General features: G+C 35.0%; 1 protein-coding gene and 1 long non-coding RNA gene across 14 annotated transcripts in view; one reads left to right on the top strand and one right to left on the bottom strand.

Annotated features, from left to right (window-relative positions):
- Positions 1 to 18012, top strand: part of pbx3a (pre-B-cell leukemia homeobox 3a) — a 108526-nt gene that overhangs the window by 54765 nt on the left and 35749 nt on the right. For all 13 annotated transcript variants that reach the window (XR_015490782.1, XR_015490778.1, XR_015490777.1 and 10 more), the window contains exon 3: positions 17170 to 17411. Coding sequence is in view for 2 of the 13 variants with exons in the window: in XM_087253233.1 (XP_087109359.1) it covers positions 17170 to 17411 (242 nt within the window). In the remaining 11 variants the exon portion in view is untranslated. The remainder of the gene's footprint in view (positions 1 to 17169; positions 17412 to 18012) is intronic.
- LOC147843815 (uncharacterized) overlaps positions 15782 to 18012 on the bottom strand; it is a 103962-nt gene continuing 101731 nt past the window's right edge. Inside the window, exon 3 of the long non-coding RNA XR_015490933.1 lies at positions 15782 to 17413. This is a non-coding gene — a long non-coding RNA (uncharacterized LOC147843815). The remainder of the gene's footprint in view (positions 17414 to 18012) is intronic.

Below are 18012 nucleotides of genomic sequence, written 5' to 3'. Positions count from 1 at the left end.
AATATTTTTATGCAGCTGGATAATTACTAAAATATTGTATATAATGTATGTAAATAATGTATAATGTAAATTACATAATAATTATTATAGAAATGAATATGATAGACTTAGACATATTTTCAGACAATATACCTTAGGAAAAGAATTTATATATACACACACACACACACACACACACACACACACACACACACACACACACGCACACATGTTTGTTTTTGTGAAAAGTTAGGACATTACATAGGTTTCCATTCATTTTATACTGTCCAAACCGTATATTGTATTGCCCTCACCCCACCCCACCCCTAAACCCAACCATCACAGGAGACTGTGTGCAGCTTTACTCTCTGATTAAACTCATTCTGTAGGATTCATAAGTATTTTGAGAAACGAGGACGTCACCAATGTCCTCATATTTCACCTCCTTTTTGTAATAAATGTGTCATACACATGTCATTATACAGATTTGTGCCCTGATATGTCACAAAAACACGTACACACACACACACACACACACACACACACACACACACACACACACACACACAGTTGAAGTCAGAATTATTAGCCCCTTTTTATATATTTTTTCTTTTTAAAATATTTCCCAAATAGTGTTTAACAGAGCAAGGAAATTTTCACAGTATTTCTTATAATATTTTTTCTTCTGGAGAAAGTCTTATTTGTTTTATTTAGGCTAAAATAAAAGTATTTTTTAACTTTTTAAAAAACATTTTAAGTTCAAAATTGTTAGCCTCTTAAAGATATATTTGGTTTTGATTGTCTACAGAACAAACCATTGTTATACAATGACTTGCTAATTAACCTAACCTGCCTAGTTAACCTAATTAACCTAGTTAATCATTTAAATGTCACTTTAAGCTGTATAGAAGTGTCCTAAAAAATATCTAGTCAAATATTATTTACTGTCATCATGACAAAGAGAAAATAAATCAGTTATTAGAGATAAGTTATTAAAACTATTATGTTTAGAAATGTGTTAAACAAATCTTCTCTCCGTTAAACAGAAATTGGGGAAAAAAACAAACAGGGGGGCTCATAATTCAGAGGGTTGAATAATTCTAACTTAAACTGTATATATATGAAGACTGAGGGAGACCAATATATAAGGAATTACAATAGTCTAGGCGAGATGTGATGAAAGCATGTATGACTTTTTCCAGATCTTGAAAGGAAAGAATGGATTTGAAAAGTTTTGATTCTGCATTTTTGGCAGAAGCCCTTTCAGAAACAATCTTTCTTTTCATGGATACAAGGCCACGCTGGTCTTTCAGAAAGAAGTTCAAGTTGATGCAGAGTTGACCGATGACATCTCTCTGTCAGTGGTAGATGCGTGTTTCATGTGTAAGCGCGAGTGGCGTATCTGTCTGCTTAAAGAGGCTGCGCAGCAATTTACATTTAGATTTGTTGAGTTATTTGTTGGTCCGACAATATTTTATTGGATGAACATTTTCTTATGCAGACTAAAAAAATACATAATAAACACATTTAGATCATTTACTTTATTCAGTACTTTTGGAATATGAAGAGACTTTTAACCAGCACAACTAAACATGTTTCTGAATCACCTACTCCACCTTTAAGATAAAGGACATTTTTGCTATCCAACATTTAATATCCTCAAGACAATCAATTAAAGACTGCAGAGAGTTCTGAGATTTTAAAGGAACATACATCTGAGAATCATCTGCAGATTGAAAAGAGATCTTTCAATCAGAAATTGTTTGTTTTAGCTATAATTTATACTTGTTTTTTGTGATTTATTGTTCAGCACATTTTTAAACCTTTGGTTGTGTTTAATAGTGCTATATAAATAAAATTGACATTGACATGTTATCTTTCCTTATAATATTATAAAGAGGAAGCACATATAAATGAAAGAGCATTGGAGCCACACAGAATAGGGGCAGATATTGACATAAATTGACTAACAGACACTGAAAAAGACCTGGATTTCAGAAATGACCGAAACCAGTGAAGTGCTGAACCCTTTACAGCCATCCAATGTTCCAGACGTGACAGAAGGAATTAAACAAAAGGAAATAGGTTGAAAAAAAAAACTTCTCTCCGTTAAAAAGCATGCAATTGAGAAAAATTTGCCTTATAATTTTGCCTTCAACTGTATGTGTGTCAATAAATAAATAAATAACATCTAGTTCCTGACACACTATAAATATTCTGTGTTTTCAAACAAAACTATTAATACTCCTCCTTTAAACAAAATCTTATTTCATCCTTGTGAACACAACAGTGTTTGCTGGCAGAGTTCCTCAAGTGTTTGCCTTGTTAAGCAGCTTTAATCTGAGTGTATTTTAGATTTATATTCATCCAAATGAGCCCAAATGACTGAGAGACCAATTACAACACAAACTCTAATTAGCAAATTATGAAGATTAACCCCCCCACGAACATGTTTAAGGAACAAAGTGTGAATAAATTAGCACAAGACATCTATACGGCTTCCTAGAAAACCACATTAAATGCCTGAAACTGCCCAGAGGGCGACTATTTTCTGACTTAAGTAGGTTTAACGTGAATAAAAAAAAGCTTGTTTTATTCCTGCCGCCGTTGATATTAGCCAAACATATTTAGGATGGCGGTCCTAATTAAGAGTGGATTTTCTCTGTCGTGTCCTTATTTCTCAAATACGTATCTGAGCGATTGGTTTTTGCTGTACAGTAACTGGGCTTTCGGAGCTGTCACAGCTCGGCTTTGAACATTTCGCTGAGGAGATTAAATTAGACTTGTAAATGCGGGGTTGTGGAGATTTGAGAGCTCTGGATTATATTTATTTTAAAAGCGAGACCCGATCGGGAAGAAGAGACCAGAGTTGATTTATTTTCAGAGTCTGTTAAAGGAATAATTCACTCCCATATATGAAAAGTGTATTATTGGCTCACCTTTTTTGTCGTTGCAAACACTGTGTGACTTTGTCCGATGATGCCTAGTTAACCTAATTAATGTGGCCTTTAAATGTCACTAGCTGAATACCATTGCAAAATAACTGGGAAAATTCTATGGACTGTCATCATGGTAAAGACAAAGAAATTGTGTTGAGTTAAAGAAATTAATTATTAAAACTATTATTGAAAAAAAAACAAAGACAAAAAAAAAAAAACCCAAGCTCATTCTAAAAACATAGCTCCGCGGACGTTTCTGGAGACCGGAGGCACGAATGGTTGCATTTCGTTTTTTCAAGCGAATGCTACGGGGCGGTGTGACGCCGCTCCTATTCGCACTCGCCGGCTGGGCTGACGTCTCACCTCCTCCGAGTGGAAGGCTTTCCCGCCGCAACCAGTTTGTTGAACACATCAACAGCTGTTGTGATGCACGCGACTGTTTAAAGCATGTGCACGCTCCTGTTTCCTTGCTTGAAGCAACCGTGCCTGAAACGCAACTGTGATCCGTTCTGTTTCAGGCAAAAAAGTAATGCTAATGCACCCTCAGTCTTGCTACTTTCAAGAGCTCCAAATATGTCTTTTTGTAAGCAGCACTGGTTGCTTTCGCTTTGAACAGATTATTAATTGGCCTTAACCGTGTGATCATCCTTTCATTATCACAGTATGTTTTTCACCTGCTTTCTTTTGCTTACGGTTATTTCTGTTTATATGGTTTAATTATATATATTTTTTCAACAACATTGCTTTAATATAAGATTAACTCTCTATTAATGTTTAGTTAACTGGTGATCTGAGAGACCTTTAGTGGGGAAAGATTACTGTGCATATTTTTAATATATGACAATCAGGGCTTTACATTAACATCCCGCCAAATGCGAGTTGATTTCAGCTTTGGCGGGTTAAACAGACACCTCCACTAACCACTTTGGCTGGTTGAAAATAATTTTTCAATTGTGGTTTTCCTAAAAGCAGGGTTCGACAATATAAGGATGACTCAATATGCGTGCAAATGTGATCTTAGAATCAAGAAGTAAAATAATTGTGATCACGCGAGCAGAAGAAAGCAAATGAATACCGAATGAGAGGATGATGATCCTTTGATGATGATGACAGTTGATGTGATGTGCTCCCAAATCGTGAAGCAACCGTGTCTGGAACAGGTTCTGGAAACGCAACTGTCATCGGTTCTCTTTCAAATAAACTAGACAAATAGAGATGAACCTGCACCCTCAGTCCTGATGCTTTTAAGAGCTCAAAATGTGTCTTTTTGTTAGCAGCACCGGGTGCTTTCACTTTGAACAGATTATTAAGGCCTAAAGTTAACCGTGTGCATGTGATAATCCTTTCATTATCACACACGGTATGTTTCACCTGCTTTCATTTGCTTACGGTTTTATTTGCTTTTTTTTTTTTTGTTAAAATGGTTTAATTATTATGAACTCTCCATTTATGTGCAGTTAACTGATGATCAGATAGATCTTTAGCCACGACAGATTACTCTGCATATTTCTAATGCATGACAATAGTTATTTTTTAAAAGTCAATTGCTTTTCTTTCTTCTTTAAGAAATGTTTTGTTAAATAAAAAGTATAGTATACAGCTATACTTTGCTTGTTTTGACACATAAAAATTTTGTGGCTAAGAAATAATTATTGTTTTGTGTGGTTATAAAGATAAATTAGGTACATCGTTAATTTTGAGCTCTAAAAAAAGTCATGTGAAATAAAAACTAATTGCAATATAACACTATGAAACCATGACCCATTTGCTCATGCTCATTGAGCAAGCTCATACCCGACACACAAAAAGTGAAATGAATGAGGACGCATGTGGACATAACACAAAATTTAAATCAAGTAATTTTAGCATGTCAACGTCAAATTTATGCACATAAAATATATTTTCATAACAACAAAATTGTGGCTAGTGAAAATGCAGAGTGGCTAGTAAAATTGGAAAACTACTAGCCACAGTGTCTGGTGATTTAAAAAGTTAATGTAAAGCCCTGATGACAATAATTATTTTTAAAGGTCAATTGTTTTTCTTTTTAAAGAAATGTTCTGTTAAATAAAAAGTAAAGTATACAGCTATAGTTAGCTTGTTTTGACACATTGAAAAAAAAAAGTCATGTGAAATAAAACCTAATTGCAGTATAACACAATGAAACCATGACCTGTTTGCTCATACACAACACACAAAATGTGAAATGAATGAGAAGGCATGTGTAGAAAACACAAAATCTAAATCAAGTAATTTTAGCATGTCAAAGTCATATTTATGCATATAAAAATATTTTCCCAACTACAAAATTGTGGCTAGTGGAAATGAAGAGTGGCTAGTAACGTTGGAAAACTACTAGCCACTGTGGCTGTTGATCAAAAAAGATCCAAAGATGCAAAATGCGAGTGAAGAGTTTATTCGACACAGTCAAAAATAAACCAACAGGGTGGATGTGTAAACAAAGGACAAAGGAGGACACAGGGCAGGAAACAGACAGATGAACGGGATCCCGCAGGTACTACTCACAGTACTGAGCACAGACAGACACATGAGCAAACACAACGAACTGACAAAGAAACAGAAATGATAATGAGCCTCAGCTGGCGAGCTAATCAACCCAGCTGATTGCCGTCATAGCAAGTGACCAATAACCAATACAAGTGTACAACCAAAACAAAACAAACCCACGTGACCAAACAGACACTCCGGAAAAGCGCACAAACCTGCAACCGTGACAAGTTACAAATAAATAAATTTAGTAATAAATAAATAAAGAAGCTTTTTTTAAGTGCGGTTTATTTATAAACTAATTTCGAAAGGATCACATGCTTATGACTGAACACGGCTGGTACTGCATCAGCTCCGTATATTGCACCAATCAGATGAATACTGACACACTGTAGATAGGGAAGTTTAGGAAAGTAGGTGGACGGTTCAATCTGGGCTTTTTAAAACACTATCGGTTGGCTTTAGGGAAGGGGGAGGGTGGGTCAGACGATTGTTCGGTCAGTCAGTCATTCAGTAAGTCAAACAGTCATAACCGGCAGCTAGCTCTCTGCAACTCTCACATGGTCGCCCACTGAAGCTAAGCAGGGCTGTGCTGCAGTTATGACAGTTAAATGTGTTCAGATGAAAAAAAAACAACGAAAAATCACTTGATTTGTTAAAATGTTTGTATTTTTGCACATTTATTCACAAGTTTGCATTACTGAGGAGAAATGAGTTATTAAAACTATTATGTTTAGTTATGTGTTGAAAATCTCTCTGTTACACAGAAATTGGAGAAAAATATACAGGAGAGCTAATAATTCTTTAACTGTACATGCAATAATTCAGACATCTATACAGTCACGAGTTTATCTTTTCATGTATTCCCAGCTCTCGTTCAGTCACAGTTAACTAATCAGACTTGTTGTCAGGTTGTGTTTAACCTGAGAGACGCGGTTCATGCGCTGCTGTGCTGAATAATCATTTCTCTGCCTGAGCTCTGAATAGGGAATATGGCCACCTTCACTGTTCTCCAGCCATTAAAAATGAAAGACAAGGAATGAGATGAGATGAAATGGAAAGGAGATGAAGAGCAGAGCACATGTTCATATTCTGCAGAGGAAACGTGTGTGTGTGTGTGTGTGTGTGTGTTTGATTCATGTGTTCTCAGATTCAGCCTTTATATCTCATGTGTGTTTGCCTTTGTCTGCGGTGCTTTAAATGTCATCCTGCATTGACATCATGAATACTGCGTGTGTGTGTGTGTGTGTGTGTGTGTGTGTGTGTGTGTTTCTGGAGGGCAGCATGAGTGTGTTTGTGTGTGTATGAGACAGTGTATGAGTGTGTGTGAGTGTATGAGTGTCGTGGTTTGTTTACAGTCTTGTCCTCAGGTTTCCTGAAGTGCATTTATGTAATTCATGTGAAGTGTAATACGCGTGTGAAATGTCATTTGTGTATCTTGTGTGTACCGTTGAAGTCACATTTATTAGCCCTCCTGAATTACTAGCCCCCCTGTATATTTTTCCCCAATTTAACGGAAAGAATTTAACCTATTTCTTGACACAATAGTTTTAATAACTCATTTCTAATAACTGATTTCTTTCATCCTCGCCATTGTAATGTAATGTGTATTTATATAGCGCATTAATTGTGTATGGCCATACACCCAAAGCGCTTCACAATCATAAGGGGGGGTCTCTCCACTCCACCACCAGTGTGCAGCATCCACTTGTATGATGCGACGGCTGGCACAGGACAACGGCACCAGTGCGCTCACCACACACCAGCTATTGGTGGAGTGGAGACACAGTGATAGAGCCAATTAGGTGGAAGGGGATGATTGGGAGGCCATGATCGTAAGGGCCGATAGAGAGACTTTGGCCAGGACACCGGGGTTACACCCCTGCTCTTTCACGAGAAGTGCCATGGGATTTTTAATGACCACAGAGAGTCAGGACCTCGGTTTAACGTCTCATCCGAAAGACGGCAATGTGATAGGACGCTGACAACAGAGGTGCGGATCCAAATGCAGGGTTTATTAACAGAATGGTCAGGCAAGAAACTGACAACACAGGAACAAACATGTATACGGGCAATCCAGAGTCATGGTCAATTCACAGGCGAATGGTCAAACCAAAGCAATCAAAACAAAACAAAGCAAGGGTCAAAACATGGAAGGCAAGGCAAGGAAAACACGTAATGTTCATCACAGAGTGGAGGAACTATGACGCCACCTTGTAGGCTAATCGGCTGCTAGCATAAAACTGGTTCCCCTTAATAAAATCCCTATAGGATTTTCCCATAGGCTTTTCGAAGATTAAGAATAAGCTCTGTGTTCAACCACTGTTCATTACACTTACACGTTTTGTCCAGCCGGATAATCGTCACACCAAAATACAAACTTTGAGCACTTTTGGATCTTAAATGCAAATGCAATAACTAAAATGCTAACATTAGGCTATAAACGGACTACACTGCCTTCGGGGCGCTCGCCTGTGACGTCAGCACCACCCCGCTACAGACAACTTTCACGCTTATTTTTAGAAATAATGTCCATGACACAGAGTTAATCTCTCAGTTTATTATATTATAATCCACGTTATATATTATAAACAAATAAATATGCAAAAACACATAGACCTACATGCCTTTTTGATATTTTTGTTTTACGTGGCTAGCATGTTTTGCTTTACGGTTGTTGTAAAAGTTTTAAAACTATGTGTATAAATGTGCCTACCTATTATTACCATAAGACATATTTAAATAAGAGTATCACTCACGTGCACACAGCCCGCTTACTTCAGTAACAGATGACAGAAATGAGGCGCGAGGGACAGGTCTATATGCCGGCAAGTTCCATCATGATAGTTAACAACATTCAAAATTCTTCTTTTGTCACAAAGTACAGCGAAAAGCAGCCCATACAGTCACATCTGCTGAACATTTTAAGGAGGAGTGTAAATGCTGCAGTTATGACAGAGTTAAATGTGTTCAGATGAAAAAAAAAACAATGAAAAATCACTTGATTTGTTAAAATGTGTGTATTTTTGCACATTTATTCACAAGTTTGCATTACTGAGAGCAGGAAAGAGACAGGCTGGTCAACAAATTAATCTGTCTTGACGGTCCTTACAAGTGAAAGAATTATCTACACTCAGTATGAATTTCCAATTAGAAAAATACTACAAACCATAAAATACTCTTCATGAAAATATCTTAAATCACAGACAAATCCAAACGCCCAACACAAGCAAGCTGCGCTCCAGACCAGTTCAGCTCGATGAGGAGGCATAATGTCTCCAACACCGCCTGTAGTCCCATTTGGCAACTTGATAGCAACCGTCTTAATAAAGAAGCGTAACCGATTAAAAAAATCAAGAGTGTGCTGTAACTGATGTGTTTTATGTCGTAGAATAAAACGTGAAAGTATCTTGAAAGTATCCTTATTTAAGCGATTTTACTGAAGCCCTATTCAAAATACCCATTAACTTTGGGACCAGGGAACCGGAACTGCTAAAATGCTAACTCGATTCTGGGTTTTTGCATACAGATTGACGTCATAGTTCCTCCACTCATTACAGCTAAACAAGACTTATCACTGATGCATGTGTGTGTTCGCTGTTTTAAAGTCCATGTAATCAATCCTTGACGATCCTACAGCTGTGTGTGTGCAATCAGCGGAATCCAGAACAGGTGCGTGTGAGCGGTGCATGACTGAACTAGTAGTCCATATACTGGCGGATTTGTATATTTCTATATCGATCTGCGTGTTTACCAGCGATCTGCCAGGATTAGATCACTGGTGATTGTGACAGCCATGATGACAGCACTTAATATTTGATTAGATATTTTTAAGATACTAGTATTTAGCTTAAAGTGACATTTAAAGGCTTAACTAGGTTAATTAAGGTAAAGTTAGAGTAAATAGGCAAGTTATTGTATAACAGTGGTTTGTTCTATAGACAATCCTAAACAAATATTGATTAAGAAGGCTAATAATATTGACGTTCAAATATTTTTGAAAAATGATAAACTTCTTTTATTCTAGCTGAAATAAAACAAATAAATTATTAAGAAAAGATCTTATAGGAAATACTGTGTAAAAATTCTTGCTCTGTTAAACATCATTTGGCAAATCTTTGAAAAAGAAAAGAAATTCACAGGAGGGTGAATAATTCTGACTTCAGTTGTATGAGTAAAGCACTTAATTTCATTGGACTTTTCACATGCTCCAATGACTTTGTGTCACAGTAACCAGCAATATAGGCCATGCAGATCGCTGGAGAACTACAAATCTGCCAGCAAAAGAACTACATATCCTGTCATGCACCGCTCACACACCCTGGCCTAGATCCCCATTATTGCAAACAGACACAGCTGAAGCTGTTCAGGACTAATTACACAGACTAAATATACACCTCTCAAACACACACATGTGGCTGAGTCTTGTTGAACTGTTAACATAAATGAACAATAATAACGAAGTGTGCTCAAAAACCCGAGTTATATCCTAATACACCTGCTGTGCCCCATATGGTCTAAAACCAGACAGGTGGACAAATCTAAGCTTGTTTTTAATAAAACAAATATAAATATGGATATAATAAATAATACTGCTAATAATAATAACATTATACAAAAGCAAATTGTCATGAATAAACTGAAAAAGTCTCCCGAGATGAAGAAGGCATGAAAGTATGGTTTTTATATTTATGTAGGCTAGAAAATAATATGTTTTGTAATATTTTAATCCTTTATATGTATATCCTATGATATATATATATATATATATATATATATATATATATATATATATATATATATATATATATATATATATACATCCTTATTATATCCTATATATCCTTAATATTTTTGTTTTTTTTTCATTTGTAAAGATATTTGCGTATTGCTCTACATCTTGTGTGTATTAAGCAGTGTGTAAGCGAGGCGCACAACTAACGCGCTCTGCGCTAGACAATAGACCGACTTTGGTCTATTGAAAAATCTATTATAGTTCCTCAAAATAGCAACGTGCCAGCAACGGGTGTATGATAGGGCCCTACAAATGCATTCTATTCTATTCTATTCTATTCTATTCTGTGCTATTCTATTCTGTGCTATTCTATTCTATTCTATTCTATTCTATTCTATTCTGTGCTATTCTATTCTGTGCTATTCTATTCTGTGCTATTCTATTCTATTCTATTCTATTCTATTCTATTCTATTCTATTCTATTCTATTCTATTCTGTGCTATTCTATTCTGTGCTATTCTATTCTGTGCTATTCTATTCTATTCTATTCTATTCTATTCTATTCTGTGCTATTCTATTCTATTCTATTCTATTCTATTCTATTCTATTCTATTCTATTCTATTCTATGCTATTCTATTCTATTCTATTCTATTCTATTCTATTCTATTCTATTCTATGCTATTCTATTCTATTCTATTCTATTCTATTCTATTCTATTCTATTCTATGCTATTCTATTCTATTCTATTCTATTCTATTCTATTCTATTCTATTCTATGCTATTCTATTCTATTCTATTCTATTCTGTGCTATTCTATTCTATTCTATTCTATTCTATTCTATTCTATTCTATTCTATTCTATTCTATTCTATTCTATGCTATTCTATTCTATTCTATTCTATTCTATTCTATTCTATTCTATGCTATTCTATTCTATTCTATTCTATTCTATTCTATTCTATTCTATTCTATGCTATTCTATTCTATTCTATTCTATTCTATGCTATTCTATTCTATTCTATTCTATTCTATTCTGTGCTATTCTATTCTATTCTATTCTATTCTATTCTATTCTATTCAAAATCAGCTAAAACCATTCAATAATGGCAGTGCACTCCTGATGTGTTCACACTGGTAAATCTGATTTGATTTATACTATTTTTACAGCTGTAGATCACGGGTAAGCAAAAAAAAACAACTTGTTTTTGCTTTAAAATAAGAATATTTTGCTTAACCTGTTGGTAGATTATTTTGCTTGTTTTAAAGGTGCAGTATAGAAATTTGACACCCAGTGGTTGAACTAGGTATTGCATGCCTGATTCAAAACACAAGCGAAAGGAGTATTAAAAGGAGTTCTCGTCCTAACCAACACCTGAAATTAATATTTTAGAAATAAGCTTTTATTTCTCACAGCTGAACAACAGAACCTCATGTGCTTTATTCAGTGTTAAATGCTAATAATGTGAGTTTGAAATCCATTTCACATGACATTTATTGGCATAATACTGAAAGCAGCAGCAGATAGTTCACCTCAGATCTTGAAAATAAAATAAACCATTTTAAATGAAACGTTAGAAGTGCAAGCCAACACATATCAGTGAATCATCATCCACATGTAATAATGTTAAATAGGTTTAATATGTATTAATTAGATTATAAACCTTACCATTTTGTTGGAGTGCAGTGAGTGCACTATTCTGTGCTTCTGAATGGCTGTATTTACATTTCTGTCATGTTTTCTCTGGTGCAAACAGCCAAATTACTCATCACTGCAAATCTCATGTACAGTAGCATGTTGTTTGGACACGGGGTTACAATATCACCTGCTCACCTAATGTGTACCTTTTTAATATGTTTAATTAGTTCGGCTAATTAATAACCATATGTGGAACTCTGAATCTGTGTCTCATTTCGGAGTCTGCTACTGTCTACTGGAGGTCACCTTTTCAGTCACGGATGCATATTTTGGGAGCCTTACTGAGTGAATGAATCACACCAAGGCAACCTGGTGCTGAAATACAATTGGCTAAACAGGCAGTGGGGTGGGTTAAAGACAAAGACAGATGTTCCGACACGTAACGCACATTTTCAAAGCAGAATATCTGACTTCAGCATTGTTTTTCAGATAAACAAGAATGTTCACTTGGCATGTTTCTTAATTATCTGCAAACATATTATGGTATTTTAATGCTTTAAAAGAGACAAAAGCTAGCATATACAGCACCTTTAAATAAAATAGGCATGCAAGAGAAACTGAGGGACTAAAGTGATGTGATGTGTTATTGTGCATTGAAAGTGAAGAGAGCTGCCACTGTCAGTCATTCTCCAGCTTTGACGCTCCTCTGATAAACAGAATAATGGCAGAGGACGGATCCTCTTGTCTGTCTGCTCTCTTATTCACTGCGGAGAGATAACTGTCTGAAGCCTTTTCTGGTGGTCTAGGTGTTTGAGGGATAATTCCTGCATGCCTAAACGTGTTTTCAAGTCTGCATGAACCCGAAGCTGCAACCATTTTTTATTGTTATTTTTTTTGTATTGTGATGGAGCTCCTAGAGAAATGGAATATTAAATATGAAAATGGTGGGTGTGGCTTGTTTTTTCTACTGCAAGCTGATTGGATGTAGTAAAGTAGGTGTTTCATTCAGAAAGATGGGGAGAATGGTTTGGAGAGAGTTATACAACCTAACAGACTCCTCCTACTCACCATTTCTGTTTATTGTCCAAATTGACAGCTGGAGGGGCGTGGTTAAGTATGTTAGCCACGCCCAATACCTCAAACAGGAAGTGCATTTACAGATTTTAATTTCAAATTAGAAGGGCAAACATTTTGCGTTTTCTTAATGACATGCACAGATGAATTGTTCACCACAAAACTAGCAATGTGACTACCGACAGTCAAGAAGGAATACAAAGGCTGTAATTTGATACATTTCTCAAATATTTACAAACAATATGGATTATTAGATTGTCAGACCAATTTGCATGAACAAAACCCTATTTGATGAGTGACAATTACTGTGGTAATGGTACTAAACGAGAAAACATTGCATTGACATCATGATTTGACATCATGTGGCATTACATGATGTACCATTAGTACCATGACCACAGTAATTGTCACTCATCACATAGGGTTTTCCTCATGTTTCCACTATGCGTATTTCATCTTCCAGGTTTTCCTTTGTGGAACGAGAAAACCAAATACTAAATAATGTGGCAGATATTTGGTGGCAGGGCTTTTAGCTGCATAGCACCACAGTTATGGAATTCCCTGCTGTTAGATATTCGTCAGGTGGACTCTATCTCCAATTTTAAATCCCAGGTTAAAACCTTTCTGTTCCGGATTGCTTTTAATGATTTTCTGGATTAATATTATGTTTTATTACTCTTCCGTCTTGTTTTTATAATATGCCTGTGACATATTGTAAGGTGTCCTTGAGTGCTTTGAAAGGCGCCTATAAATAAAAGGTATTATTATATTATTATTATTATAAATATTATATTTAATTTTCATTTAGTTACTCTCATGCATTGTTCATTTAGTTTTTGTCAACTAAATTTAGCCGCACTTTATTATAAGGTACCATTCTTGCTATAAACAAACCATTAACTATGACTTTTGTCTCAATAAAGTCCTAATTTGCTACTTATCAATGGTTATTACATTAGAAGTAAGATAAGGCATATACAGTTGAAGTCAGAATTATTAGCCCCCCCGAATCATTAGCCCCGTTTATTTTTTTCCCTAATTTCTGTTTAATGGAGAGCACATTTCTTCAACACATTTCTAAACGTAATAGTTTTATTAACTAATTTCTAATAACTGATTTAATTTATCTTTGCCATGATGACAGTAAATAATATTTCATTAGATATTTTTCAAGACACTTCTATACAGCTTAAAGTCACATTTCAAGGCTTAACTAGGTTAATTAGGTTAACTAGGCAGTGTAAATAGGCAAGTTATTGTATAACAGTGGTTTGTTCTGTAGACTACTGAAAAAAATAGCTTAAAGTGGGCTAATAATATTGACCTTAAAATTGTTTTAAAAAAATGTAAAAAATGCTTTTATTGCAGCCGAAATAAAACAAATAAGACTTTCTCCAGAAGTAAAAATATTATCAGACACACTGCGGAAATTTCCTTGTTCTGTTAAACATCATTTGGAAAATATAAAAAAAAAAGAAGGAAAAAAAAAAACACCAAAGGGGGTGAATAATTCTGATCATTCATCAGCAGATCATGCAGAATATGTGCATTATGAGCACTAATAAACAGCCGATATCTTAATAATAGGCGGGTAATAAGACACTACACTGTAAAAAAATCTGTTAATTACCAATTTCCGTATTTTGTGATTCATAATTGTTTTTCCGTTCATTTTAAGGTACCATTCTCGATATTAACTATGACTCTTAATTTGCTGCTTAACCAGTTAAACTCTGCGGACCCGGTACCAGGTTTGTGACGTCATCGACTTTTGCTTTAAGATTTAAAGGGCTAGCATTGCACCAGATTCCCTTAAGTGGTTTCCTTTTAAAGTGTAGAATCTATATTTTATGCCCATATGCATCACTTTGGTTTTTATTCTACTGTACAAAAGTGATTTACACTTAAATACACAGTATTTTGGATACCCGAGCTAGGTAGTTTACACTGGTTCATTTTCATATTTTTCATATGACACATGTACATGTTATGGCTCAAATGAAAGCTCTTCCCGGTGCTCATACAGTTCTAGCATTCTTTTTACTGAATTATATTCACATATCAAACAGTTGTCGAATGAATCGCGTTGTTTCCATGCGCAGAAGTGAAAACAATACATTTATGATCAATAAGCAGCCCCAGATAGCACAGACAGCTGTCATCTCTTACCTTATGCTGTGCGCTTCAGGGCCATTTCTCCTCTGTTTTTGAGGTGATGTGCATAAGTAATCCTTTTATATGTCTGATGTGGTCCAAACACAGTGAATTATGTTTGATCAAACAAAAGAATAGTGAAATATGAAAACAATGATCGGTGCCTGTGGCTTGTACAGCATCTCTCATCAGTTGGAATTAGGGTTGTAACGGTATGAATTTTTTACGGTATGATAATCGTCTAAAACAATACCACGGTTTGACGGTTTCGCGGTATACGGTATGTTACAAATGTTACAAAATAATAGAACAGTGAAGCAAATTTGACTTTTTCCAAATAATATATTTTCAGTTACTATAAACAACACCACTTACAATGAACAAATAAAAAAATAAGAAAATAATAAATAATGTGTCAAAGTCCAAATAAAGTCCAAATAAACATGGTGCAAATCCTCAGTAAAAAATAGATATAAATATTTACTATACTATAAATAGTTACATAACGAAACTAGATTCAATATGGAACATCCTTAGGTTTTATGTGCCAGCATGGATATGGTTGTCTGTGGATATGGATTTGGATATGGTTGTCTGCAATGCAGACAAACAGCTGCACCTTCATTTGCGTCTTTTGAAAACAGCAAGAGCAGCAGTTCGTCTTTGCTGTGTCACTGTTTTGTCATGTTTCTGTGCTGTTGTGCATGCAAAAGTACTTAGTATGAGAATTATTTCATGCAAAACTTTTTTTTTTTGCGTTTTATTTAAATGTGTCATAAATGTACAGCCTATCTCTCATTCCGTGTTGTTCAAAAAGCTCGTTTTTGGTCCACAAACAAAAGCGAAACCTATGCTTATTGGTTGTGATATAGCGAGTTTGAACCAATCTGGGCATGGAGGAGGGACAATGCATCAATGTATCGTGTCTGGTTTGTCCGGAGACACAGTGACGAGCGTTTCTTTGTCAAATCAGCGTTGTCAAATTTTGATGACGTAACCGCACTGATTCCGGAGCCTCCGGAGCCGCGAATGTTATGTGATACAGCACTGGAAAGCTGAGATGATAATCGTATGATAATCGTGCACGTTCAAATCGTGGTAGACCGTCATACCGGTATATTGTTACAACCCTAGTTGGAATACAATAACTTTTGCAGAGATTATGGGGGAGACATTTTTCTTTTCTCCTATGATTACAGGCATGTGCAGTAACCACCTAAATTAATTACAGCAACCTAAAAGGTACACTTTCGAATTTGAGTTTATAAAAGAAAAATACAAAAAGTGCCTCTTTTTTTAGGTGTTTATTATAACACAGACATCATATACAGATATTTGAAACACTTTCAATAGTGTTTTATGAAAATTCAAAGGGTTTTCTTTAAAATTATACTGCACCAAATTTTTGGATTTACACCTCTGCATGTAGATTTGGGAAGCTTTAAAATTTGGGCAAAATCCAGGCGGAAATCCCAAAATGACAGCACTTTAACTGGTTAATATTAATTATTACAGTAGTGGTTGGGTTTAAGTATTGTGTAGGATAAGTGTTCTAGAATAAGATCATACATATATGTGCTTTATGAGTACTAATAAACAGCCAATATCTTAATAATAGGTAGGTACAAAGACACTAGTTATTAGTGAGAATTCATCACAAATCTAAAACACAGCAAAAATGAAAAAAGCCTTTGAGGTTTTCAACTGTAGAGAATTACTGAAATGTCCAGCCCAGAGTCCTGACCTAAACCTTGCGTCTGCATAACACACTTCTCTAACAAAATTTGGCTACATTTTATTTTAAGGTACCATTCTCGCTATTAGCAAACTATTAACTATGACTTTTGTCTCACTACATTCCTAATTTGCTGCTTATTTATAGTTATTACAGTAATAGTTATAGTGATACTTAATAGTATTTATTATAGTAATACTAATAAAAAGCCAATATCTTAAAAATAGGCTAACAGGCAGGTAACAAGACACTAGTTAATCGTGAGAATTCATCACCATATCACAAATCCTGAACAAAGCAAGTTGAATAAAGCAGTTTCTCAGGGCAATAATAAAATGTCCAGCCTACAGTCCTGACCTAAACCTTGTGTCTGTATAACACACTTCTCACCTTCTGTGTTTTCTGCAGGTCTGAGCATGCGCAGCAGTCAGGATGAGGAACCTACAGATCCGCAGCTCATGCGTCTGGATAACATGCTGCTGGCGGAGGGCGTGTCCGGGCCTGAGAAAGGGAGCGGGGCTGCGGCGGTTGCTGCGGCTACAGCAGCAGTGGGAGTCGGAGCTGACAACTCCATCGAGCACTCGGATTACAGAGCCAAACTCAGCCAGATCAGACAGATCTACCACACGGAGCTGGAGAAATATGAGCAGGTCTGCAGAAGAGAAAAATCCAAGAAATCAAGCAGGGCAAAATAGCTTATTACTGTAAAAATGACACCACACAATTGAATTAAATAAAAGTTCTGTCAGTCTCCCTTTTTTTTCAACTAATATTTGTTTTATTTTAATTTATTTTATTTTATTAATTTTGTCATTTAAAGCATTAAAAAACTAACTAAAAAGTGTCATGTTGCATATTAATTAACAGAGCTGTGTGTATTAATTTATACACAACGCAGTATCAATGTTTTAATATAACAAATAAATATTTTAATTAAATTGAATTCAATTTATTTTATCAACTTTTTTTAAATTCCTTATCTTATTATTAGTATTTTTTTAATTTTCATTTAACCTAATTTTATAAATGTTTTTCTTTCATTTATTATTCTATTTTATTACTTTTTATTTTATTTTATAAACTTTTCTTTCATTTGTAATTTTATTTCATAATTTTTAAATTTTATTTTATGTAATTCTATTTTTTTTCTTTAATTTAATTTTATTAAAAATTCTTTAATTTCATGCTTTATTTTATAATTTAAAAAAATTATTTTATTTTCTAAAGTTTTTTTTCTTTCATTTCTTATCT

The sequence above is a fragment of the Danio rerio genome, chromosome 5, assembly GCF_052040795.2.
Source record: "Danio rerio strain M-AB ecotype USA chromosome 5, GRCz13ab, whole genome shotgun sequence".
NCBI classification, from domain to species: domain Eukaryota; kingdom Metazoa; phylum Chordata; class Actinopteri; order Cypriniformes; family Danionidae; genus Danio; species Danio rerio.
Note: the sequence above shows the minus strand (reverse complement) of the source record. Positions and strands in the feature narration are given on the sequence as shown.